We start from the raw sequence: 27788 nt of genomic DNA on the forward strand, positions 1-27788 counted from the left end.
TATGTATAAATCTGTGGATTTTTAAACAATTAAAGGGCAATAACTGTATGGAAAATTGACCAATAAAAAAAGAAAATGACAGGCATCATCAAAGTATGTTGGTTCATATTTATTTAAAGTTTCATGAAATTCTACAAACTTGTTACTGAGAAATGGCTGCAGACGTGTATTTTTCATTAAATCACGGGCAATAATTCCAAGGGAAATTGACCAATCAAAAAAAAACTTGACGGGCATCATTGCAGTATGTTGGCTCATGTTTATTTCAAGTTTGATGAAATTCTACCTGCTAGTTACTGAGAAATGGCTGCGGACGGACATTTTTGTGGCATTTTTAATTAAATCATGGGAAATAACTCTAAGGGAAATTGACCAATCGAAAAAAAACTTGAAGGGCATCATCGCAGTATCTTGGTTCATGTCTATTTCAAGTTTGATGAAATTCTACCTGCTAGTTACTGAGAAATGGCTGCGGACGGACATTTTTCATTAAATCAAGGGCAATAACTCGAAGGGAAATTGACCAATCAAAAAAAAAAACTTGACGGGCATCATCGCAGTATGTTGGTTCATGTTTATTTCAAGTTTCATGAAATTCTACCAGGTAGTTACTGAGAAATGGCTGCGGACTGACGGACGGCCTGACAACGCCATTTCAATACCCGCCCTCCCGATTTCATCGGCGGGGGATAATAAACTAACTTTTCATACTAAAGCTTGACATAAAACACATATAAATCCCTCCTATTTTTATCCCCCGACGAAAGTCGGAGGGATATAGTTTTGGCGTTGTCCGTTCGTCCGTCTGTCCGGAGCCATATCTAGGAAATGGTTGGGAATATTTATTTAAAACTTCATATACATGTTCACCACTATGAGTTCTTGCGGCCCGTCAAGTTTCAGTCAGATTGCCCAAGTAACACCAGAGTTATGGCCCTTAGAAGTTTTTAGTATTAACTATATAGGGTACTATAAATATGGCAATTTCTGCATCATAACTTTTGATATATTTGACTTAGAACTATGAAACTTAAACAGAATTTAGATCACCATAATGTGGTTGTGTACACACAATTTCATTCGGATTTTTTTTGTAAATTAAGAGTTATTGCCCTTAATTGTATAAAATCCACATATTTGTTACAAAAACAAAACTTACCATTTGGTAGAATTTCATTTTATTCTTTCATTCTTTTCCATGAACATTTATTGTAAACATGTGAAGTAGTGTACCCACACCTGGTCACCCCTTACCTTGATCACACACCTCCCCCTGACACCCCCCCCCCCCCCCCAAAAAAAAAAAAAAAAAAAAAATTCCTATTTTAGATTTTTTCAAACAAACTTCATATACATGTTCACCACTATGAGGTTATGGGGCCCATCAAGTTTCAGACAGATTGCCCAAGTAACATAGATATGGCAATTTCTGCATCGTAACTATTGTTTATATTTTACGTAGAACTATGAAACTTTAACAGAATTTAGAGCACTATAATGTGGTTGTGCACAGACAGTTTTGTACGGATTTCTTTTGTAACTTCAGAGTTATTGCCCTTTAATTGTCTAAAAACCCACATAATTTATTTGTACATAACAAACTTACCATTTGACAGAATTTTATTAAATTTCTTTCATTCTTTTATATGAACATTTATTATAAACATGTGAAGTTGCGCACCCACACCTGGTCACCTACTGCCTTGGTCACACCCCCTCCCCCCCTCAACCCCCTCCCCCCCCAAAAAAAAATAAAAAAAAATATTTCATTTTTATTTTAGATTTTTTCAAACCTTCCAAGTTGGTACTATTCCCCCACCTCACTTCTCCACCCAGTCATGCCACCACTGATCATGCATCCTCCCCCCCCCCCCCCCCCAAAAAAACTTCACCCTTTTACCCCTTTTCTTTTTTTCATGTTTAATTTTCAATCAATATTTATAATCAACATGTGAAATTTTGTTTCCTCTCCCGTTCCCCTGCACCCCCACCCCTAAAAAAATAAATATATACATATATGTATATATACATATATATATTTCCATTCCTTTTTTTTTTTAAATGTTCAAACCTTCAACATGTTAAGTTGTGGGCTGCACAAACCTTGCCCTCAGCCATGTTCAAGATATCTTACCTGTGTTCTCTTAAGGAAACTGTCCTTTTAAGTTCAAATGTACATGTTAAACAGCAACACCTGGTGCCAAACCACTCGAAGGACAATATTTCGTTCCAGTTAAACTTCAAGCTCATATTTCAATTAACTGCATTTAATTTTAAAAGCTAAGCTTATTACAGTAAGCATATCCCATTCAAAATAAATTCTTTAGTCAGGATCAAAGTATCATATATTTATTATATACTCTTAAATTAAACATTTGTTTTCTGTTAAATTGATTTTGACTTATGAAATTATTTGCTTCTTATTAACATCCTTTCACTTTTTGCTGGATATATCTTTTTGCCATTCCTCACCACAAACCCTTTCGGCGGGGGATACCAATTCATCGAATTTGCTTGTTTCATATTTTTTTTACTGTGTGACTAAGCATACATTTTACTGACTGTGTTTTTCCCCCATAAATACTGCCTAGGACTCACCAACCAGCTTTGTTTTACTATATACAACTGCGTTTAGTATTGCTACTCCAAGGGCCAGAAAGTTCCAGTCATGAAAGGTTTACTTTCTCATAAAAGAAAAAAAAAAAAAGAGAACTTCAGTCTGAAAATTTTATTTTCCATGATCATATTATACAGATGTACATGATAAAATCATCAGATACCTGATCATGACTTACATTGACAGATTAAAATACAATATACATGTCACAGTAAAAAATATGAACATAATTTCCTTCCTGCTTCATAATTAGCTCCCCTGCTTGTACAAACTTATGGACATAACATAATTACCTCCCCTACTTGATAAGCAACAGACACATGATTAATTCATTTTATAGAAGTCTCTATGATATTTCACATTAAACCCTTGTTAACTTTTTGAATTTCTTTAATTTCCATGATAAAGAGGAAATCTTTGAAAATATATCAATATAATCAACAAAAACTTTTAGAAACTATATACAAAATATTAAACATAATGCACTGCACCATTTCCAACAAACAGAAAAAGAAAACAAGTGAAAGTAATATGTAAAAAAAATCACAGCCTGTATTTTCATGCCACAGCCTGTGCTTTTAAGTCATAGCCTGCATTTTCCTGAATAGTTTTCTATAGTATTCACAGTACTTCATTTTGTAAGTAAAGTACATTAGCCAGTATAACTAGTATAGCCCATGTGAAAACATTCAATCCATTCAGAAATACTCTTATGACAATAACTAAAAGCTTTTAGATAATGCCTTAAATTAAGAAGTAACATGGGAAAAAGCAGTTTTAATTCATCGCTGGATAGTTACCGCACTTTAAAGAAATCTAAATACTTCCATCATGTTCTTCCACGCATATTTTGCAGTAATGTCACTGAATATGAGGTAAATATAAGGTTGATTTACTATCTTTTCTGTATACAGTTTGCTATCAAATAGACTATCTTCAGTGTCTGAAATAATTTTAGCTCGACTATTCAAAGAATAAGTAGAGCTATCCTTCTCACCATGGCATCGGCGTCACTGTCGGCATCACACCTTGGTTAAGTTTTTCTTACCAGTCCACATTTTGACAAAAACTTTTGTTTTGAAACTATCAGCACTTGCGTACCATCACCATATCCAGTTTTTAGGCTAGAGTACATAATTCCATCAAAGATTTTGTCTGAATTATGGCTCCTTTTAACTTTCAAATCATGATTAAGTTTTTTGTACCAGTTCATATTTTGTGTAAACTGATATATGCCTTTGAAACTTTTATCTCTAGTTTATTATAACTGTCTATCTGTAGGCAAGAGTTAATTATTTTGGCTGAATTATGGCCCTTTTTGGACTTGGAAATTGGTTCAGTTTTCATACAAGTCCACATTTTGTCAGAACTATTTAACATATGGCTTTGAAACTTTGAACACTTGTTTATCATCATGATCTTTGTCTGTAAGCAAGAGTACATAATGCTGTGAACTATTTGGTTGAATTATGGCCCTTTTTGGACTTGGAAATCAGTTACATTTTTCGTACCAGTCTATATTTTGTCGAACCTGTTTGTCATTTGTCTTTGTAACTTTGACCACTTGTTTACTATCAAAGTCTACATATGTAGGCAAGATTACATATGGTAGCTAGGATAAGGACTTTGGCTCAGTTATGGCCCTTTTTTGACATGGAAATTAGTATAGTTTAGCATACCATTCCATATTTTGTCTAAACTGTTATATATGGCTTTGGAACTGCGAACACTTGCTTACCAATTTACCATCATGGTCACACATTGTCATATAGTGCAAGACTTATCCAAATCCACAAATACAGTGTTTGTCTTTTCTATTTTCTTCCTCTGGTAATATTTTGACCCTATACTTTCATCAATTCTTTGTATAGTCGAGCGCACTGTCAACAGACAGCTCTTGTTAGATCTAAAGCAAGTACTGCATGTTGGTAAAGGAAGGATAACACAACCATATGAGAAACCAGCTTATGGGTAATATTAACCTCACATTTTGTGCCACTGCCACATATTGGTGTTACCAGTTGAACATGGTGATGACAAAACTGTAAAATCATTTAATTTAATGGGCATGAAATTTCGTGGTTTTGGTCAAAACGGCAATTTCTTGGGGATATAAATTCATGGATTTCAACTTCTGAACATAAAATGAAAGGGAATTTTACTTACTCATTGGGATTAAATTTTGTGGATTGACTCAGCCACGAAATCCACGAAAATTAGTCCCCCACGAATATTAATGATTTTACAGTATGGGGCTTATAGTTTGAGATCAGTAACCTAATCGACTTTATCACAAAACCAGCGCATTGTTAGCAAAGAAGTTATGGAATTTCAAAGATGTTTTGTGGATAGCTTGTATACATGGGACACTCAATTTTAGGGTTTTGTAGAATAGATATTGCTTTTTTGTGTGAAGATTCTCTGAAAGATAAATGACTGAAATCAACAGTCGTGAAATGCAAATTTATTTTCTGAGCACATATGAAGATAATTAGTTACAGAGGAACAATACTAAGTGGCAGCCAATTTCATGCCTAAAGTACAGCTGAAATTGTACATAGAATATGGCAAGCTAACAAACCTTTTATATTTCAAAACGTTTGTTGTTAATACGTGTACTGTTATTGCAGGTCATCTAAAGGAGTACAGACAGATGTTTGAAATGATTCTGGAAGGAGAAAAACATGTAACACAAGCTAAAGATAACCTGGTGTGTATAAGCTAAAATATAAATATTGTAATATATCAGTTGCCTTGAAAATGAAATTGCTAGTAGGTTAAAGATTATAGTACTCTTGAACTGTAGTTTGTCTACCCATTGGTCGTTCACAAAAGGTTGATCCTGCCATAACTTTGAAAGTACAATTTTTTTTCTTATGAAAGCTGGTACTTTTATAGGAGGCATTATGGAGAATATGCTTGCTATATTATTTTGTGCATATTTGTTTTTTCTCTGTATATCAGTTACAAAAAGTAGATTCTACCATATTGTATCAGGTACAACAGAGTTTTTTTCATGAAACTGGTACATTAATTCATGTATGTTTATAATGTTTCAGTCCCAATACCAAATATGCTCCATTTTTCCTAATTTAAAGCAAAAAAATTCCCAGTCCAAAACAACTCCCAACTGAAATCAATTTTTGATTATAATTTATGCATAGTAAGTTTTGTTTAGCTAATGAAATCACATAAAATATGTTGGAAAAACAACTTGTTTCTATTTTTAGTAACACGACCGTCTGCACCTGGGCAAAATTTAAATACAAGATTTTGACAGAAAATTGTATGTTTTGTAAGTAAACACCTCTAAAAAATGCATGAATACATTACTATTTATTGAATTAAGTACCAAAAACTTGTTAACAGATGGTTGTTACACCTGTCACATATTTTCCCGACCCAATTTTTTCACTTGACACACTCACACTCTACTATTTAGAAAATTCAGCTGTAATTATGGTGAAAACTGGGTGTAAATAAAAGTTTAAACATGACAAATGAAGAGTTATTCTATTTTTGCAAGGTCTGCTAGAATCAGCAATTTAAAAAAAAATCCTGAAAAAACAAATTCTCTAAATTTCACTTGGGGTGGGGGTACTTTAAGTTTCTAATTCATTTGAATGTCTACCAGTAAAACTCGAAAATAAAGTCTTAAACTAATATAATTGAATGTTAAAATTGCAATTTACTTGATTTGTCAATTCTTTTTTTCCCAATTTTGACATTGCACCGCATAAAAAATCCCAATCTAACCAGGGACCTTTTTCCCAAAAGCCCTATAAAAAGCCCTGTGTATGATATATGTCTCATATGTTGATGTTTATATTGCAGGACTATTGTCAGGAGAAAGAAATGAAAGTTAGAAAGGAAATGAGAAAGGTTGCTAAGGTAAATTCATAGTGATCTGAAATACAGATCTTACAAGTTAATAAATGTTATGTTCTTGATCTTTGTTGAAGACTGGAATTTGATTAAATTATACATATACATTGATAGTCAAATCCTTTAATAAAGAATTAAGTAGGTATGAGGCAGTCATTTAATTCTATGGGCATAAACATGAAGTTTTGGCAAAAGAGGTTTTTGTCTCGGTAGTCTGATGTGTTTGGTATGTTAGGTGGCATTTGAGTCACACAGTTCTGATAATGTGCTGACTTTACAGTTTAAGTGTTGGATGAGACCCAAGTGATCCCTCTAGACTTAATTTTTAGCTGGCACTTTGGTAGACCTACCAAACTTACGCCAGATGGCTTCCTCTTTTTCATGACCAGAGCAAAGTTTAAATAGTCCTTAGAGGCAAGTGATTCCAAGTTTGCTTGGCAGCTAGAGCCCCATATTGACCTGAATGGGTCTGTGCTGTAAATATCAATCCATTGAACATTTAAAAAATTGTCTCCAGTTGTTTTTTTCCCCATCAGCGGTTTTTCTTTTTTTCAATTTTATTCATATGTTCTTAATGTTAACATTACAGAGAGCATCAGCAATTGAACTGAGAATTTTACAGTCAAGAGTAGAAATGGCAGAGAAAGCTAGGGAAGGTGCTCAGTCTGAAGGTATTTCTTAATTAGTAAATAGCAGTCACTTTCCCTGAATTCACTTACATCTCTATCAGTGTCTCTAAAGCAGTATGTCGAAGTAGATCCACACAACAGTGGAATATCTGATAGATACTGTTTAAGCACAGACAACATCACATAAATACATTGAATAAAGTAATAGCATGTTATTCCATATCCTTTGATTGGTTATGTGCAGGATAATAAAAACTTATATTTACTGTTGATCTGTTAAAGAGGGTGAATGCAATGGTCCAGTGTTAGCTCTGTATGACTATGAAACCATGAGCCATGAGTTCAATCACCCCCCACCACACACACACACACACACACCTCCAACTAAAAATTACTTCTTATGTTAGGATAATAAGAGAATGTGTGCTCTTCGTCTACCACACTAAACTTCAAAAGACATCTTAGAGTTTCTGGAATGGAAGTGTCTTTTGTATTTTGTACAAACCTCTCCATATTAGTACTGACTGTCTGCTAGAGGAGTCTTACAAAAGGGTTAACACACAATAGTCTGTTAGAATATACAAAAACAGTGTAGCCAGAAGTAAGTTGGATGGCAGAACAGAAAATAAGTTTGGAAAACTTATTTAGTTTTCTCAGCATATTGTAGGTCAGTGATAGTAAAAATATCAAATTTAAAAGCGAAGTTTCTTATACAGTAGTGTTTTTGAAGATGTTAACATTTGTTCTAGGTTCTTAAACATATTCAGACTGAGATGTTAACAGAGGTGAATACTTCCTAAGCGAAAGTGGAAGAATGACAGCTGTGTCTGGGAGACTGAGCAACTAGTTTTATATGTGACATTTGGTATCACAAATGGTTTTATAGCAGTAATAACACTTGCAAGAGGATATGTCACTTTAAGATATTGATCCTGAGTATCTTTAACCCTTGCCCTGCAAATTTTCTGTAATGAACTTGTCCATCTTCCAATTTGGACAATACCATTAACTGTTAAAAGGGATGCTTACCAAAAAGATAACTGGCTGAATAGCGAACAGTGCAGATCATGATCAGACTGCACGGATGTGCCGGCTGATCATGATCTACACTGGTTGCAAAGGCAGAATCAATCGTGTCAACATGGTAAGGGTTAAATTTCAGGGCATTTTATTTTACAAATCCAGTGAGAAGCAGAAATTTTATGATGGAAATTTTCAGAACACAGGCAAAAGTTATATTTATTTAATTTCAGTGAGTGAAAGAGTAAGAGAAAATGAAGCAGTAAAACTGATTAGATTAAAAGAAGGATTGTTGAAAATGTCCTCAGCTTATATGGAACTTGCTAGCCAGTGCAATACAATTTTTATGGCAGAGAGGGTAAGGAAATTACATAACTTCTTATGCAAAAAAAAATGTTTTGATTATTATGTCTCTCACCACACAGTGGTGTGGGAGACATATTGATTTACTCCAGTCTGTGTGTCTGTCTGTCACAAATCTTGTCCGCACTCATAAGTCAAACATTTTTCATCCTATCTTCACCAGACTTAAACAAAATGTATTTGACCATAAGTCCATGGCTAAGTTCGATAACTAGCCAAATTGGCCCAGGCACTTTGGAGCACCTTAAATTACCGAAAATCGGCCCTTTTGCTCTTGTCCGCACTCTAAGTCAAACATTTCTCATCTGATCTTCAACAAACTTAAACAAAATGTGTTTGACCATAAGTATTCGGCCAAGTTCAATAACTAGCCAAATCAGCCCAGGCACTTTGGAATTATGGCCCTTGAATTACCGAAAATCAGCCTTTTTACTCTTGTCCGCACTCTAAGTGGAACATTTTTCATCCGATCTTCACCAAACATGAACAAAATGTGTTTGACCATAAGTGCTTGGCCAGTTTCGATAAACAGCCAAATCTGCCCAGGCACTTTGGAATTATGGCCCTTGAATTACCGAAAATAGGTCTTTTTACTGTTGTCCATGCTCTAAGTTGCACAATTCTCATCCAATCTTCACCAAAATGTGTTTGACCATAAGTCCTCAGCCAAGTTTTATAACTAGCCAAATCGTTTCAGGCACTTTGAAATTATGGCCCTTGAATTATCCAGAATCAGCCTTTTTACTCTTCAGAGGTATATTTGTAGTGAGTAAACAGTATATAAAGACTGACTTACTATTTAGATGATTAGGCAGTTGTGGGAGACATGCGGTTTTCTCAAAAGCAGCTCTAGGTTTATGTTGATTTGGTCTGTTTCTAAATTGACAAAAAATTGTTGGAATTGTAGCCGTGTAGAAATTGACAATGAGAACTGGACACATACTTATGAAGCGGTAAGACAGCCTAGACATTGTAGTAGAGAGTTAGCTTGGTAGGTTTATTACAGACTGAATGTAGAGGTAGCAGGTTGATTCCCAGCAAAACTTACGGTCTCCATGACAAACTGATAAAAGACAATAATGTCTTAAGTCTCCAATGGTACAGAGTATGTGTGCAGTGTTTTCCTTGTCTGAAACACTGTTCGAAATGCTGATAAAATAAAAAACTGGACAAATAAACTACAGTAATGTAGTTCAGATTAATTGTATATGTATAATTTTGTTTGCAGGATATCGCCCTACAGCTTCCAGATGTTCATGGTAGAGAGATAGAAACTATCAAATATTCAGGTAAAAAAATCACAAAATTAGTTAGGAACTCAATTGCATAATCTTTATCAACTAGAATTGCAACAATAAATTATGAAACCAGAAAAATTGGTAAATGCTTGAACACATTTTTTTTATCTCAGGAATTTTAATCATTCAGCAAGTAAATACTGGATAGAAGCCCATCAATTTTATTTCTCACATTCCAGTTGTGCAGATTACATGCTTGTAATTGATCTGGCTTAATTTGTTTCATTCTAAGTAATAAATCGAATTTATGAAGAGTATTCCCTCTGGATAATGGCTAGATTTATATCTATTTGAAAAAGCACTTTATTGGTCCAGGAGTGGAATTTTATGAAATTAAGTTGTTTTTTCAGGTGCAGGAACAACACGTTTTATAGTTGAAAAGGCCAAGGAAAAAGTGCAATCATACGCTAGTTCAGATGGTAAATTTGTTTTCACAATTGAAATCATTTGTTCCTTACCTCTTTATGTTTGAGCATTACTTGGATCATGTGAGGAAACCATCCAGCTGGATTTCAGAAGGTCAGTGGTTCTACCAAGGTGCCAACCTGTGACTGTAAAAACGCACCTTGGGTCTTTCTCTTTCATTGGAGTGGAAATATTGTATAATGAGTATTGTGTCAGTGTGACTTAACACCCAACAAAACAAGCATACAAACACAAAATTTTTTGAGCAAATCACTTGTTGCAAGAACCATATACTTACAAACTTAAGGCCATTCATTAGCAGTAGCTAGTGTATTCTGTTATGCAGCATTATGGTATATAGAAATAAATTAGCTGGAGTTAAGTTTGAAACCTATGGTAATGCATGTATTTTGAAACTGAATCACCTTGTTTTGTCTTTGACTGAGTGGTTAAGGTTGCTGATTGAATTGCCTGCCTTCCACCTCTGGATGCGGGGTTCAAGTCTTACTCTGGTCATAGTTTGAAAGTATCTGGTTCTCCCTAGATGCCATCCTGTGCCCAAAATGATGTATGGAGGGGTATCAGGGATCTTCCTCTTCAACATAAAAGCTGAATTGCTCTCAGCCAGAGGAAGCTATCCAACTGGTTTTCAGACAGTGCTAAAGCTCTATCTGTTTGCATGAATTTATACCTATATTTCTTTCTTAGAGTGTCAGGGTCATGACTGACGCTACAACTACCTCTTACAAGGTACAAATTTAATTTGATACCTGCAAACATTAAGTCTGGATCAAGCTTGGAAATCATTCTAATGTTGCTTTAAGGTTAAAAACACAGTAAGGTATGTAGAATATATTCGCACAAGGAATCTATTCAGGTACCTTACAGAAGATTGTAGCTTCAACCCAGGTGCTTGCCAGTGCCTGAAGTAATACTCACAGCAAAACCTGTGTGTTTTCCTCCATCATAAAAGTTGGAAGCTCATGATTTTATATGACCTAAATTTTGTTGCAGCAATTTAAACAAAAATATATATATTTATAAATATAGTCTTGAAATCATGGTTTCTGTTTCAGTGTCTAGTGACCCTCCCCCACCTTACACTCCGCCCGAATCCAGCAACAGGGCCTCAAACCATAGATCCTCAGCTGAGTCTTCCAGAATCCCACATAGTTCTTCCGATCAGCGGCTTGTTCAGTCACAGATATATGATACACCCAATGTAAGACCTAATCCAGCACAACACCGCCACTCAGTGCCATATGATACAAGACCTTTGCCTGGAAATAGAAGAAGCAGTGATTATCATCTTCGCTCAAGGTCCGACAATAATATGTGCCAAATGAACCAGTATACAGAATGTTCAGGGATGCCTACTGTTAGATCTAGTCAGTCCTTACCAGGTGAAGGCATTGCCTACCCATCTCAAGGCATAATAAGAGAAAATTCTGGAAATACTCTATCCTCACAAGGCTCTGCACAAGGCATAGCTTATTCATCTCCAGGTATATCTTCTACTGAAAGACGATCAGACCAAGAAGGTGTGTCAATGAATGCAATTAACCAATCACCTGCTGAGACATTTATCCATACAAACATTGTTCAGATTCAGCAAGTTGTAGATTTACCACCTTTAGAAGCCAACTGTACCAAAGCTAGAGAGACTCTGGGAGCAGAATATAACACAGATTCTACTAATCCTAAAAGATGGGCAACAGAACATTCCAGTAGTGGTGCAGATTTTGAAGATAATTTCCAGTTTGCTGATGAAGATGACCAGTTATCTGATGTGGTAATAGTTCATAATCATATTTGTTTTTATTAGATAATTAATACATTTAATAGGGGAACTAGTATTTTTGGGTTTTGTCATTGCGTTAATCTATACAGGTAAATAATATTCCTTTGTTCCTGCTTTGGAAGGTGGTCAGTGAAAGATAATTCTTCTATGTCTGTTGTTGTTACTTGGATAATAAATTTCTTGACCTGGATGTGTTTCCTGAAGCATATCCTACTTAAAGATCTCTGGGTTATTTCACAAACAAAAAAAGCTAAACATATCTCTAATTTTCAAAAGAAATGAGTTCAAGGAGATAAATGATATTTATATTACTGCTGACAATTAACAGGTATGGTATGATGGTAGGAAAGAAAACATCATACGTAAGAAAAAATATATATATTGGCTCTATGAACTTTCAGACATCAGATCCGTCAACAATTTATGAATTTGCTTTCCAAGAATAAATAATGCTTAACCCTTACCCTGCTAAATTTCTATAATGAACTTGTCCATCTTCCAGTTTGTACAGTACCATTAACTGTTAAAAGGGGCGCTTAACAAAAAGGTACTGGCTGAATAGCAAACAGTGCAGATCATGATCTACACTGCTCGCAAAGGTAGAATCAATCGTATCCAGCATGATAAGGCTTAAAAATGTATGAGAAACGTCATGTATGTTCTATTTGATGGTCACACCAAATTCATTCCAAATATTGTGCCAAAAGAAATTATTCCACTTTTTATGACACACTCATTATATACTGAGTACCTTATTTGATGGGGGATATTTTTGGAATTCCATTTTGTATGCAGAACTGCAGAAAAATAAACTTGTGTTAACGCAATGCATATTATCTCTAGTATAAACAAAATATAAGAGAGAAGCGAAATGCTCCTCAGATTTGGTCTTGTCCGCCCATCGTCCGTCCGAAGTTCGTGACGCGCCTAGCTCGAAAAGTATTTGATATAAATTGATGAAACCTTGCATGAGTCTTTATCATGATATGAACTTGCGCACCTCCTATTTTTCGTCTGGCTCTGCCCCATATTTTCAGAGTTATGGCCCCTGAAATAGTCAAAAATGCACATTTTTACCTTGTGACATGCCTAGCTCAAAAAGTATTTGATATAGATTCATGAAACCTTGCATGAGTCTTAGTCATGATATGAACTTGCGCACCTCCTATTTTTCATCTGGCTCCTTTCCCTATTTTCAGAGTTATGGCCCCTGAAATAGTCAAAAATGCACATTTTCACCTTGTGACATGCCTAGCTCAGAATGTATTTGATATAGATTCATGAAACCTTACATGAGTCTTAATCATGATATGAACTTGCACACCTCCTATTTTTCATTTGGCTCCGTCCCCTATTTTCAGGGTTATGGTCCCTGAAATAGTCAGAATTGCACATTTTCAACTTGTGACACGTCTAGCTCAAAAAGTATTTGATATAGATTCATGAAACCATGCATGAGTCTTAATCATGATATGAACCTGTGCATCTTCTATTTTTCAATTGGGTCCGCCCCCTATTTTCAGAGTTATGGCCCCTGAAATAGTCAAAAATGCACATTTTCACCTTGTGACATGCCTAGCTCAAAAAGTATTTGATATAGATTCATAAAACCTTGCATGAGTCTTAATCATGATATGAACTTGCGCACATATTTTTCAATTGGGTCCGCCCCCTATTTTTAGCTCACCTGTCACATAGTGACAAGGTGAGCTTTTGTGACCACCCTCCGTCCGTCGTCAGTCCGTGCGTGCGTCAACAATTTCTTGTCTGCACGGTAGTGGTTTCATTTATGATTTTATTTCAACCAAACTTGCACCCAACTTGTATCACCATAAGATCTCATTTCCTTTCTTGAACTGGCCAGATCCCATTATGGGTTCCAGAGTTATGGCCCCTGAAAGGGCCAAAATTAGCTATTTTGACCTTGTCTGCACAATAGCAGCTTTATTTATGATTTTATTTTTACCAAACTGGCACACAACTTGTATCACCATAAAATCTTGGTTCCTTTCTTGAACTGGCCAGATTCCATTATGGGTTCCAGAGTTATGGCCCCTGAAAGGGCCAGAATTAGCTATTTTGACCTTGTCTGCACAATAGCAGCTTCATTTTTGATTTTATTTTAACCAAACTTGCACACAACTTGTATCACTATAAGATCTTGGTTCCTTTCTTGAACTGGCGAGATTCCATTATGGGTTCCAGAGTTATGGCCCCTGAAAGGGCCAGAATTAGCTATTTTGACCTTGTCTGCACAATAGCAGCTTCATTTATGATTTGAATTTAATCAAACTTGCACAAAACTTGTGTCGCCATAAGATCTCAGTTCCTTTGTTGAACTGGCCAGATCCCATAATGGGTTTCAGAGTTATGGCCAAGGTCCAGCATTGGCTATTTTGGCTTTTGCAGCCATATAGAGACTTCGTTTATGGTTTTATTTGATACAAACTTCCAAAATATCTTCAAAACAATAAATCTTGGATTCCATGACAAATCAGATCCAATCGTAGGTTCCAGAGTTATTTTATATCTGATTACCTCCCCTGATTGTAATCAAAATGGATTTATATCAGTAAGTCCTTATAGGACTTATTTGAAATTTCATTATTGTCATTAGTTGGACTGAGCCAATCAGGGTAGATAACTATGGACTGATTTTATGTCAGATTACCTCCCTTTATTTCAAATTAAAATGGGTATATCTCCGTAACTAATGAAGATACTGATCTGAAATTTCATTTATGTCAACAGATTTATTTGGCAGATCCTTCTTTTGTTCACTTAAAATAATTTTCTTTTTAATTACTTCCCTTTTATGTTACTATAAATAGCTTATTTTTAGTAACTTTTTAGCTCACCTGTCACAAAGTGACAAGGTGAGCTTTTGTGATCGCGCGGTGTCCGTCGTCCGTGCGTGCGTCCGTCCGTCCGTAAACTTTTGCTTGTGACCACTCTAGAGGTCACATTTTTCATTGGATCTTTATGAAAATTGGTCAGAATGTTCATCTTGATGATATCTAGGTCAAGTTCGAAACTGGGTCACGTGCCTTCAAAAACTAGGTCAGTAGGTCTAAAAATAGAAAAACCTTGTGACCTCTCTAGAGGCCATATATTTCACAAGATCTTGATGAAAATTGGTCAGAACGTTCACCTTGATGATATCTAGGTCAAGTACGAAACTGGGTCACGTGCCATCAAAAACTAGGTCAGTAGGTCAAATAATAGAAAAACCTTGTGACCTCTCTAAAGGCCATATTTTTCATGGGATCTGTATGAAAGATGGTCTGAATGTTCATCTTGATGTAATCTAGGACAAGTTTGAAACTGGGTCACGTGCGGTCAAAAACTAGGTCAGTAGGTCTAAAAATAGAAAAACCTTGTGACCTCTCTAGAGGCCATATATTTCATGAGATCTTCATAAAAAATGGTCAGAATGTTCACCTTGATGATATCTAGGTCAAGTTCGAAAGTGGGTCACGTGCCTTCAAAAACTAGGTCAGTAGGTCAAATAATAGAAAAACCTTGTGACCTCTCTAGAGGCCATATTTTTCATGGGATCTGTATGAAAGTTGGTCTGAATGTTCATCTTGATGATATCTAGGTCAAGTTCGAAAGTAGATCACGTGCCATCAAAAACTAGGTCAGTAGGTCAAATAATAGAAAAACCTTGTGACCTCTCTAAAGACCATATTTTTCATGGGATCTGTATGAAAATTGGTCTGAATGTTCATCTTGTTGATATCTAGGTCAAGTTCGAAATAGGGTCATGTGCGGACAAAAACTAGGTCATCAGGTCTAAGAAAGAAAAACCTTGTGACCTCTCTAGAGGCCATACTTGTGAATGGATCTCCATAAAAATTGGTCAGAATGTTCACCTTGATGATATCTAGGTCAGATTTGAAACTGGGTTACGTGCGGTTAAAAACTAGGTCAGTAGGTCAAATAATAGAAAAACCTTGTGACCTCTCTAGAGGCCACATTTTTCGTGGGATCTGTATGAAAGTTGGTCTGAATGTTCATCTTGATGATATCTAGGTCAGGTTTGAAACTGGGTCAACTGCGGTCAAAAACTAGGTCAGTAGGTCTAAAATTGTTTAAATCTTTTGACCACTCTAGAGGCCATATTTTTCAGTGGATCTTCATGAAAATTGATCTGAATATTCACCTTGATGATATCTAGGTCAGTTTCGAAACTGGGTCATGTGCGGTCAAAAACTAGGCCAGTAGGTATAAAAATAGAAAAACCTTGTGACCTCCCTAGAGGCCATATTTTTCATGAGATCTTCATGAAAATTAGTGAGAATGTTCACCTTGATGATATCTAGGTAAAGTTCAAAACAGGGTCACCTACCTTCGAAAACTAGGTCAATAGGTCAAATAATAGAAAAACCTTGTGACCTTTGTAGAGACCATATTTTTCAATGGAACTTCATGAAAATTGGTCAGAATTTTTATCTTGATAATATGTAGGTCAAGTTCATGAGCTCAAAAACTAGGTCACTATGTCAAATAATGACGTCATACTCAAAACTGGGTCATGTGGGAAGAGGTGAGCGATTCAGGACCATCATGGTCCTCTTGTTTATTATTGGCCATAGGGAAAAACCGAGACCACTTTTCTGTGGTATAACATGGATGGTACCTCCAATTTTTAGGTGTATTTTGACATATCTGTACCTTTTAAGAAGTTTTTTTTCTTTTTGGTTAAATTTCTTCCCTTTGTTGTTCCTGTCCTTTGGACTTAGATATTTTTTCTGAGGACCTTCTTGTCCTCAAGTGCAATGATAACAGGTGAGCGATATAGGGCCATCATGGCCCTCTTGTTAGAGTTATGGCCCCTGAAATAGTCAAAAATGTACATTTTCACCTTGTGACGCACCTAGCTCATAAAGTATTTAATATAAATGGTTGAAAACTTGCATAAGTCTTTATCATGCACACCTCTAACTTTTTGGCTGGCTCCACCCCATATTTTTAAAGTTACGGCCCCTGAAATAGTAAAAAAATATACCTTTTCACCTAATTATGTGCCTAGCTGAAAAAGTATTAGATGTAAATTCAGGAAACCTTGCTGGAGTCTTTAACGTGATGTGACCTGGCACACTTGGCATTCTTCTTGAGAATCTAAGCTCTTATTACAGAGTTATGGCCCTTGAAATAGCCAAAATAGTGGATTTTTTTGTGATGCTCATAGCTCAAAAAGTATAGGGCCTAGAATAATGAATCCTTTTCATAAAATGTTTGTTGAGGCTATACCCCATTAAGATTGCAAACATTTGAATTATTGCCCCTTATTTGTGACAAATGTACTAGTGGGGGGCACACCCTGTGTCCTACAGACACATTCTAGTTGCCTTAGATTCCATCTCTATCAGTGTATACATTTCATTTTTTTTATTTAACCATTTTACAATTCTTTCATCTTGGTGTTATAGAAACACTCAAGTTTATCAGCAAATTTCTTTTTGCATATTTTTGTTTTAGCCAAAGGAAACTTGAATGATAATCCGTATGTTATTTCAAAGTTAAATATTAAACAGCTTGAACAGTAACTATTGTGTCTAACTGAAGTTTGAGTATTTATTTCATATATTATACAGGGCACCAATGTGCGACCAGTACCAGCACCGCGACGTTGTAGTTCAGGTGAAGGGTATGCAACAGCTGAAGAAGAGAATGAAGGTGCATGTAAGGATAAGAATTGATCGGATCACTTTATATGTTCTACAGAGTTACTGCTCCATCCTAGTCAGTTTAGAAGTGATACAGTTTAACTTTAGTTAATGACACCTTTAACCTTTACCCTGCTAAATTTCTAAAATGGACTGGTCCATCATTCAGATTGGGCAGTACCACTTATTATTCAAAGGGGTGTTCTCTGAAAATTTACTGACTGAATAGCGAATAGTGCAGACCATGATCAGCCTTAATGGATGTGCAGGTTGATCTTGGTCTGCACTGGTCGCAAAGGGAGAATCACTTGCCACCAGCAGGCTAAAGGTTAATGACACCTATAAAGGCAGATCTTTTTACTTGTAGGATCTGTTTCATTACGAATGTTTTTCTCCAGGAGCATAGCCTCTTTACAACAAACATATACTAGTTCTCTATAGATGTTTCACAGGACTATTCATCACAGATGTCCAGCATAGTTCCAAGATGAATCATGGGTATTAAATATTTTATCAGTAACCAGGTGATTACTGTTTTCTGTTCAGGGTTTTGAAACTTCATATTTGAAGTAGGATTTTTATGTAAATTGCCAAAAAAAAAATAACTAAGTTGAACACCTGTGAGGAAGTTGTGAAAGACTAATGACCAGTTGTTATTACAGGATGTTAAGTTATCAAAGTCATTCCATTATCACCTGTGTTTTAAGGTGAGAAAGGCGGCAATAAGTTGGATTCCATGATTTGGACTATTTTGCTTAACACAATAATACTATTTATATATAACATTTTATGTAAATGGCTTAAAACACAAACCATTTAAAGGGTGGTCAGTCACATTTGAGCAACATTTTATGATATTTTTCAGTTTTTATATATTCTGTTAGAGATTTATTTAAGGAACAAAAAGAACCATTACATAGAGTTAGATCCCTAATTGGAAATGTGTATTTTATTTTCTTTATGAAATTTTGTAATTACCTCCCTTTGATATAAAATAACTAAAATTTGATTTCAATATAATTTCCAGTTTTACATTTGCATTTGATAAATATTGGGAAATGTCAACTACCTCAAACAAAAGGCATGTTATAAAACAAATGTGTAGCTTCGGATTTAATCTGTTTTCAATCTATCTTGGTAATGTGCAGCTGAGATAGACAAAGGGAGGTAATAATAATTTTATAAATTTGGATTTTTAATAAATGTAGGCAAAATATGACTTATCAATGCATAAATTATTTTAAAACACTTCCAGTGAAAATCTGACATATGTTAAGAACTCGGTGAAGACAAATAAGTGTAAGTGATCAGTTGGTTAAGTTGTGAACAAATACATTAGTTGACCAAAATCTGATTTACTACCTATACCTGTATGCGACCTATGTTTATGTGATACTATTTGCATGCATTCCAGTGTTTCAGTATCTACCAATCATTTTTGGTTAGGGATTTACTGTTGAAAGTGTTCAGAACATACATACACCTTATAGATATACTAAAGTCAAGGTGATTACATGTTGTATTTCATAATTTATATTCAGTGATACTTTTTCTGGCATATTATTTAATGTGAAATGTACAATATTGTTAATATATTAGTTATACCTCCCAGTAAGTAAGGGGATATATTGATTTTGTGCTGTCTGTCTGTCTGTCTGTCTAATACAAGTATGCACAGACTACTTCTGAAACTATCTCGGGAATTTCAACCAAAGATTGTAGAGGGTCAGTATCAAGGTTATTTTCGCATATTGGCAACATTTTCTGTTCTTCTTAATTTTTCACTGCTTTAGGTATTTTTTAATGAAGTTTTTCCAGACTACTTCTCCTATACTGCTGACTGAATTTGAATGAAACTTCATTGGATAGATCTTAACCAAGCCTAGTTGTGCATATTTTATGGCTTTTTTCATTGATTGATATTTGGTGGAGATAGGAACCTTTAAGAAAAAGCTTTATTTCTCTACTTTTATTCTTGCATCATCATTTCTTCATCAGTCTTATTCATAGTTAACACAGAATGTAAATATCTTTAAAAGCTTGTTTAAGAGTTGTATTAGGCAGGATCAGAATAGTAAGTCCAGAGTTATATGCCCTTGATTTATTTAAAAAGTCATATATCACTGTGTTTACGCTTAAAGACCCACCACATCTTAGTGATTTAGTTTTTCTGCCCACATGAATGTCATGAAAATCATTATGATAATATAGGTATAGTACAGCTATACTACATGATAACAGGTGGAGCATTTAGGTCCTTTCCGAACTAATTCGTTTTTACAACTTCATCTTATTCAGTTACTCTTTTCAGTATAATTTTAAAAACATTGGTAAATAACTGTCTTAAACTGTAAAGACAAAATATGGTCTAACCCTATCTAAATCATCAAGTTCTATGCATACTGCTACATTAACTCCATAAAATGTTAAGACATTAAACACATTGTCTTGGCCTAATATTATGTCACTGTCAGTTTATAACTAGATACCTGTATTTTTCATGCAAGTCATGTATAATTATCATGGAAGGATCTTTATGCACCTTCATTTCTCAACCAATCTTTATATTTACACAGACTGTGTATCCCAATGAGATCTCTTTCAAGTTTGTGTATTGGCTATATCATATTAGTAGGTTGAGAGTTATTTACCATTGAATTATCAAAAAATGCTATATTTCACTGTTTACTCTAGTATAGTTTGCAATAAGTCTTGTAAAGTCAGTGTCATGCTAGAGTACTGGTATCTTCAGACGATTGATGAGTTATGTTCTCTTGATTTAGTAATAACTTTCAGGTAACATTTATATTCTAGGTAACTTATGTATTAGTATATATAAAAGTACCAAACTTGGTATGTGAATTCATGTGTGAGAATACTTTACGCAGATGTGGTCTTTGTGAACTTGACCTTTAGTTAAGAGCAATGATAGTCAGGTGAGCAATTAAAAACCTTGTGGCCCTCATTTTTGCATTTGTTGATCAGATATGTTGCAAACAATATCCTGTTTACTTTGAATGATTTAATTTTTGAGTCGGCTAAACGATGTAATCGTTTTGACGAGTCCTTGCTATCCAGCAATTCTCTAAGTCTAAATGGACCAAATAACACAGTGAAGCGATGTAGTTCCATTAGATTTCTCAAACTTCAAACAGTTCACTGCAAGAATGAAGTTAAGTTGCGTGAATTCCCTTTGCTATGACCAATATACGATGTAATCTGTCATATTTATGACTTGTAATTGTGCAATACTCGAATGTAACTCATTAAGCATAAATGTGCATTTTATGAATTGCGCAGGCTTACAAAGCTTGCGTAACATCCAGCGAAAGACAAAAAATAGTTCCACAGGGCTCCAGGTAAGATGCGTATTAGCGTAAATTACGTATAGAAATAATGCAAATACGCATGTCTAATAATTTCTAAACATATATAAAATAACAGAAATGCACACAATGCTTTTTTAAAAACAAAATCTGAATCGTCTGGATGCGTTAGGTAACATAGCCGATCCCGATCAGCCTTAATTCTCCCACATTGAACGTATACACGCATCGTATGATTTCTATAAACTTTGCGTGGGTTTCTACACACACACATGAATTTTGCAGTCAGTAAACGGATAAATTAACGGAAGAAGAAGCTCTTACTGGTTTGTTTAGTTACTACAGATATTAAAAATGATTTTAATTCTTATTTTTCGAGAAATAAAAAAATCGGCGAAACATTAAATTGTTTTTTCTTGTAGTTTTTGAAATCGAAAGTAGATCGTCTATGTTTGGCGAAACGAAACAACTTTTTTATGAAAAGATTTAAATAAGAGGTAATTTAACCGTAAACTTCAATGTCAGATACTGCCAATTGCTGCTAAATGTCTTCGTATCATCACAATTTGTAAAATATATTGTTCAAACTGGAGAAAAGTGTAATCGTATCCGGATATAATATTTTGGGTAAATATCGAGCTGTGTTATGAAATTTTAGGAAAAAAAACTAAAAACAAACTAAAATTGGTAGACTATACTGTCAGTACATCAATCATTAGCCGACTCAGGCCATTCAGGCCTTTGATTTATTTTCCCTAAGCACAAACATTGTACTCCTTATCATTTATATTTGACTTTCTCCCAACACATATCTTTTATGTTATGCAGAGATATTGCATATCAATTTATCATGTCATTTAAATTCAGTGGTATGGGGAGACATGTGCTTTTGTTAAAAGCAATCTCAAGTTCTTGTTTAAATTTATATATATTTACATATTTTACTTTTTATATATTGGTGCTTTTCTATTTGCAGTGTATATTTTTGTCTTGTTTTAGTAGACTAATTTGGTTTACTAGTTGTTTTAGAAGATAGACAGTTAGATAGATAAATGGATTTATGGATGATTTATTTACCTACCTATAGTCATGAAATGCTCTCGTATATTAACACATAGTTATGTTAATTACTTAAAAGTTATGTTAATTACTTAAAAGTTATGTTAATAACTTAATATACAATACAATATTTATGTTATGGTCATTAAAGCATAATAGATAAAAGGATACTAAGAAATCTACAGATTTAAGTCCTGTACATAACTGACTTTTATGATATCTGTGACTGTACAAAGGATATGGTTACTCTTCTGCAGCAAGGGGTTGCAACAGCTAAAAATGGAAAAAGAACTGTAAACAACTTCTTCTCATAAACAGCTTCTCTCATGACAAATCTAGATCTTTTGCCCCCTTGACTACTCCAATTTGCCTTTCAAACCAGTAAAAAGCTACTCACAATTTGCCATTCAAACTAGTAAAAAAATTCTACTCCAATTTGTCATTCAAAACCGTAAAATACTGTTCTATTTGCATTAATACCAGTAAAGTACTATTCTCTTTGCATTTTTTGGCATTAAAGCTTTTGCTTCTACGACTTCATCACCCTCATAATATTTCAAGTCAGCATTTGGCACTATATATCACAGTTAGAAATAAAGTTAATGCAACATTTTCATATTTTTGTGGGGTTTTTTTTTCTGCTTAAAATTATAAATATACTATGATGATGTGTATACATATTTGTTAAAATATTGACTATTTAATGTTCTGTTGATCCTATAAACAGGGTCTCATATTATGGTGTAATTGGGGTCCCAAATTTTGTGCTCAGTTGTAGGCTTAATTTTATATTTGTAATTTTTAGCTTGTATTTGCAGCCATGTCACAAATTGGTTAAACTTTTTTTATATAACCTGGTATCTCCAAATGGTTTGAAACTTCACGTTCTTGTTCACTGTTATATAAGACATGCATTTCACTATTTCAGCACTCAAGATTACACTTTCACAAAGTACCAGTTGTGCCATTTTTTAGCTCGACTATTCGAAGAATAAGTAGAGCTATCCTACTCACCACGGCGTCGGTGTCGGCGTCACACCCTGGTTAAGTTTTTCGTACCAGTCCACATTTTGACAAAATTTTGAGATAAAGCTTTGAAACTTTCAACACTTGTTTACCATCACCATGTCCAGTTATAGGCAAGAGTACATAACTCTGTCAAGAAATTTGACTGAATTATGGCCCCTTTTGACTTAGAAATCTTGGTTAAGTTTTTCGTACCAGTTCATATTTTGACAAAGTCTTTTGAGATAAAGCTTTGAAACTTTCAACACTTGTTTACAATCACCATGTCCAGTTGTAGGCAAGAGTACATAACTCCATCAAGCATTTTGGTTGAATAATGGCCCCTTTTTGACTTAGAAATCTTGGTTAAGTTTTTCGTACCAGTCCACATTTTGACAAAGTCTTTTGAGATAAAGCTTTGAAACTTTCAACACTTGTTTACCATCACAATGTCTAGTTGTAGGCAAGAGTACATAACTCCATCAAGCATTTTGACTGAATTATGGCCCCTTTTGACTTAGAAATCTTGGTTAAGTTTTTCGTACCAGTTTATATTTTGTGTAAAGTGTTTGACATATGGCTTTGAAACTTTTATATCTTGTTCAGTATAATGGTCTCTATCAATAGGCAAGAGTACGTAACTCTCTCGTCTTTTTTGGCTGAATTATGGCCCTTTTTGAACTTGGAAATTGGTTCTGTTTTGTATATGTCCATGTTTTGTCAAGACTATTTGACATATGGCTTTTAAACTTTAAACACTTGTTTATCATTATGATTTCCATCTGTAGGCAAGAGTACATAACTCTGAAAACTATTTTGACTGAATTATGGCCCTTTTTGGACTTTGAAATTTGTTCAGTTTTTCTTACAAGTCAGTGTTTTGTCAAAACTATTTGAACTGTGGCTTTGAAACTTTTAACACTAGTTTATCAACATGATTTCCATCTGTAGGCAACAGTACATAACTCTGTCAACTATTTTGACTGAATTATGGCCCTTTTTGGACTTGGAAATTAGTTAAATTTTTCATATAAGTCCATGTTTTGCCTAACATATAACTTAACATATTTGCCATCATGGTCACACATTGCCATTTAGTGCAAGACTAATCGAAATCCACAAATACAGGAACATTTTTTGTTTAATCCATTTTTTTGTTTAGTCTGAAAATCTATGGAAATATTTTGACCCCATTCTTCAATCAATTCTTCAAATAGTTGAGCGCGCTGTCATCCGATAGCTCTTGTTTAACTAAGCAGTTTTAGGTGAAGTTTTAAGTATGTAAGGTGGTATCTCAATATCCACTAAAAGGAGTAGATTGAATCTTGACACTTTGTTCATTATGATGATCAGATTCCATAACTGCTTTAGTTTGTTAAAAATCTGTACTCCCTTTTAACTTTAGTATTTATTCATTCAGCTTCTTCAGTGACAAAGCTTTTGAATCATCAAGCATTTGTGTCCACCAACATCTCTGATAAGCCTTTAAATAATAATTGAGCCGTGCCATGAGAAAACCAACATAGTGGGTTTGCAACCAGCATGGATCCAGACCAGCCTGCGCATCCGCGCAGTCTGGTCAGGATCCATGCTGTTCGCTTTCAGATCCTATTGCAATTAGAGAAACTGTTAGCGAACAGCATGGATCCTGACCAGACTGCGGGGATGCGCAGGCTGGTCTGGATCCATGCTGGTCGCAAACCCACTATGTTGGTTTTCTCATGGCACGGCTCATATATTGTTTGCTGAAGTTCCTTAAAATCAGTTTCACAGAACAATGGAACTACAATGGAAAACAGACATATGGTGAAAATAACACATTTGTAACAACTTTTTACAGAATTCTGGAAATGTAACCAAAGAAAACGTGTGTTTACTGTTGTTAAGGGAAAACTAGATTTGTAAAAACGAGTTTAAATTATTGTTTATCTAAAGTATCCGTGCATATTTTTCAGCTTTATTTTGACTTGTTTTACAAAAAGTAATATTTTAAACAAAGGTTTATTCATTCTTCATTTCACTACTCAAAGAATAGGCTACACTGTTGTAGTCAACCATTTGTTGGACTCATTGTGTCAGTTTGGTTAAGCTTATATCTCAGAAAACACTAGAGAAAATAGATTGAAACTTTACACATTATTGTAAATACAACATTCTTTGTCAGTATTTCATAGTATAGCTTGTACACTTTTGTTTATGTTCCAGAAAGCATTATCTGATTAAGTGTTTTGAAATGTCATTAATTCCCTTTAATTAATTATATATGTTTAAAGGTACTCCTATTATTTAAATGTACATATATAAAGTTATCAGTTTTGCTTAAATAACATATCTGCTCATTTTTATATACATCTAGTCCTTTAGCTGATTTAGTAATGTATTTGTATTTATGCTAAATGTAAGATTTCATTTGTCTCCCTTTCCATACTACTCGGAATGCTTGAGGAAAACTTGAGAGAATGAGTTAGAGGAAAACTTAGCAGTATAAATTTAGTAGGGGAAACTTTCGGAGTGTTAGTTGAGAGAGAAATGGGGCCTCTGTGGCCCGGTGGTTAAGGTTGCTGACTTTAAACTTCTTGCTCCTAACTGATGTGGGTTGTCCCTCATTTCTTCATGTGAGGAAGCCATCCATCTGGTTTTATTATTATTATTATACCAGATTTATATAGCGCCCTTTTCATGATCAATTTCACGTTCAGAGGCGCTTTACATAGTTCAAATGCAGCCACACAGGGCACATAATTCATCCTCTACTAGTACAGACACAGAGCGATCTGACCAGAGGGACAGAGTGAGACAAAGCCCCCACGACAGAGAGATCAGAAATCAGATACAGGCTTGTCCGGCTAACTTAGCCTAGCACTTTGTGAATAGACAGCCTGTTTCTTTAACGTGCCCAGTGTATAGCACTGATACACGCAAGGATTGCCTAGGTTCCTGACCAGTACACCTCTAGCTTATGGAAGGTCGGTGGTTCTACCCAGTTGATGAAATAATGCCCCAAGGTGCACCAGGGGTCTTCCTCCACCATCAAAAGCTGGAAAGTTGCATATGAGCTATGACTGTGACAGTATGACATTAAACCCAACAAAAACAAAACAAAAAAAGTTGATAGAGAAGTTCTTTGGAGTGTTAGTTTGGTAGTGTAACCTTGAGAGTGTTAATTTGGCATGGAAAAACTTAGGAATGTTAGTTTGGTAATGGAAAAATTGGGAGTGTTAGTTGATAGAAGAGAACTTGGGAGTGTAATTTTGGTAGGGGAAAACTTGGGAATATTAATTGATAGATAAAATCTTGGGAGTGTTAGTTTGGTAGGTGTTAATTTGGTAGGGAAAACTTGGAAGTGTTAGTTTGGTGGGGGAAAACTTGGGAGTGTTAGTTAACATTTTTTGTGAATAAATGGCAATATGGAGAATATGCTCTTGATATATTTTGTCTTTTCGACTGTCCATTTCTCCATCCTTCAGTCGCAAAAGATAGATCCAGCATTTACTTTTATAGTTACTGTACAAGAGATTTTGTCATAAAACCAGTTTTATAGATGGTGCATTATTTGGAAAATAAGCAAGTCTTTCACTTCAGTTCAATATAATTATGAAAATATGGTATTTGTACTAGCAAATATGACAAATGTTGCTATTGGTAAGGAGCTTCTATTTCTAAGGAGTTGTCTTGGTAAATTCCATGTTTTTTTACACATTGCTTTCTCTGTTGAACACAGAAAATGAACTGATTTTTGTCCTATATGTGAATGTATAGTACCTGCTGTAGCAGGTTATAGTGTCGGAACAAGTAACTAATTTTTAGTGAAGCTACGACCCTTACACTTACAGTGACTTACTTTTTTGCATACCATTTACATTTCCTCGACTTTGGATGAAGAAATTGTTGTGATGTTGTCATATTTTTAATTTCCAGTGTTTTGCTCTTCATATATACTCTATCCTGTGAAATCACTATGACTGCTGCAACCAGGTATCAGGCAATGGTATGTTTATACAGTGTTTTCCCTGAGATTTCACTTAACACTTATAATGCTTCAAGGACTTAACACTTGTAATGCTTCAATGATTTGTGGTTATATGTGGTATATTTCATGTTCTTGCCAGGGTTTGATAATTCATTCCAGTAACAGAATAATAATATATTTTATTTATTTATCTTAACAGTTCATTTTGTATGCACATTAATGCGTTTTGTGAACTATCATTTATACTCTACATATTAAAATGGAAAAATATGTCTGTGTTTGATATTTTAGCTCATATATATAGCAAGGTGAGCTCTTGTGATCGCTTATGTTTGTTGTCTATCACCATGTAGTGTGAACACTCAAGATGTCACAGTTTTTGCCCAGACTTGAACTTAGTGGTAATGTTTGCCTGAATGAAATCTTTGACACACTCGATATTGGGAAATTGGGGTTAAAAACTAGGTCAGTAGGTCAAATCATTGGAAAATCATTTCAAATACTCTTGAGGCTACATTTCTACCTGATCTTTATGAAACATGATGAGAATGTCTATAAAATCTGTGTCAAATTCAAAGTCAAAATCTTGGTCAAATCAAGGAAAAATTAGTTAACACTCTAGAGGCCAGATTTGTCTACCTTCCTTTGAAGGTTTGTTTTTAATGAAATAAAGGTTCTATGGGTTATCTTACTGGGTGAAATACAAGGTCAGTATATCAGATCATAGATGAACCTTCT

At 34.7% G+C, this 27788-nt stretch overlaps 1 protein-coding gene across 1 annotated transcript in view; it reads left to right on the forward strand.

Moving 5' to 3' along the window:
• Positions 1 to 27320, forward strand: part of LOC123536240 (uncharacterized) — a 59999-nt gene extending 32679 nt beyond the window's left edge. The window contains exons 5-12 of the mRNA XM_053527809.1: positions 5248 to 5327; positions 6452 to 6508; positions 7092 to 7173; positions 8385 to 8509; positions 9743 to 9803; positions 10163 to 10231; positions 11294 to 12009; positions 17619 to 27320. Coding sequence (XP_053383784.1) covers positions 5248 to 5327; positions 6452 to 6508; positions 7092 to 7173; positions 8385 to 8509; positions 9743 to 9803; positions 10163 to 10231; positions 11294 to 12009; positions 17619 to 17723 — 1295 coding nt within the window. The 3' untranslated portion in view covers positions 17724 to 27320. The remainder of the gene's footprint in view (positions 1 to 5247; positions 5328 to 6451; positions 6509 to 7091; positions 7174 to 8384; positions 8510 to 9742; positions 9804 to 10162; positions 10232 to 11293; positions 12010 to 17618) is intronic.
• Positions 27321 to 27788: the final 468 nt, after the last annotated feature.

This window comes from Mercenaria mercenaria, chromosome 17, assembly GCF_021730395.1.
Source record: "Mercenaria mercenaria strain notata chromosome 17, MADL_Memer_1, whole genome shotgun sequence".
In the NCBI taxonomy this organism is placed as follows: Eukaryota; Metazoa; Mollusca; class Bivalvia; order Venerida; family Veneridae; genus Mercenaria; species Mercenaria mercenaria.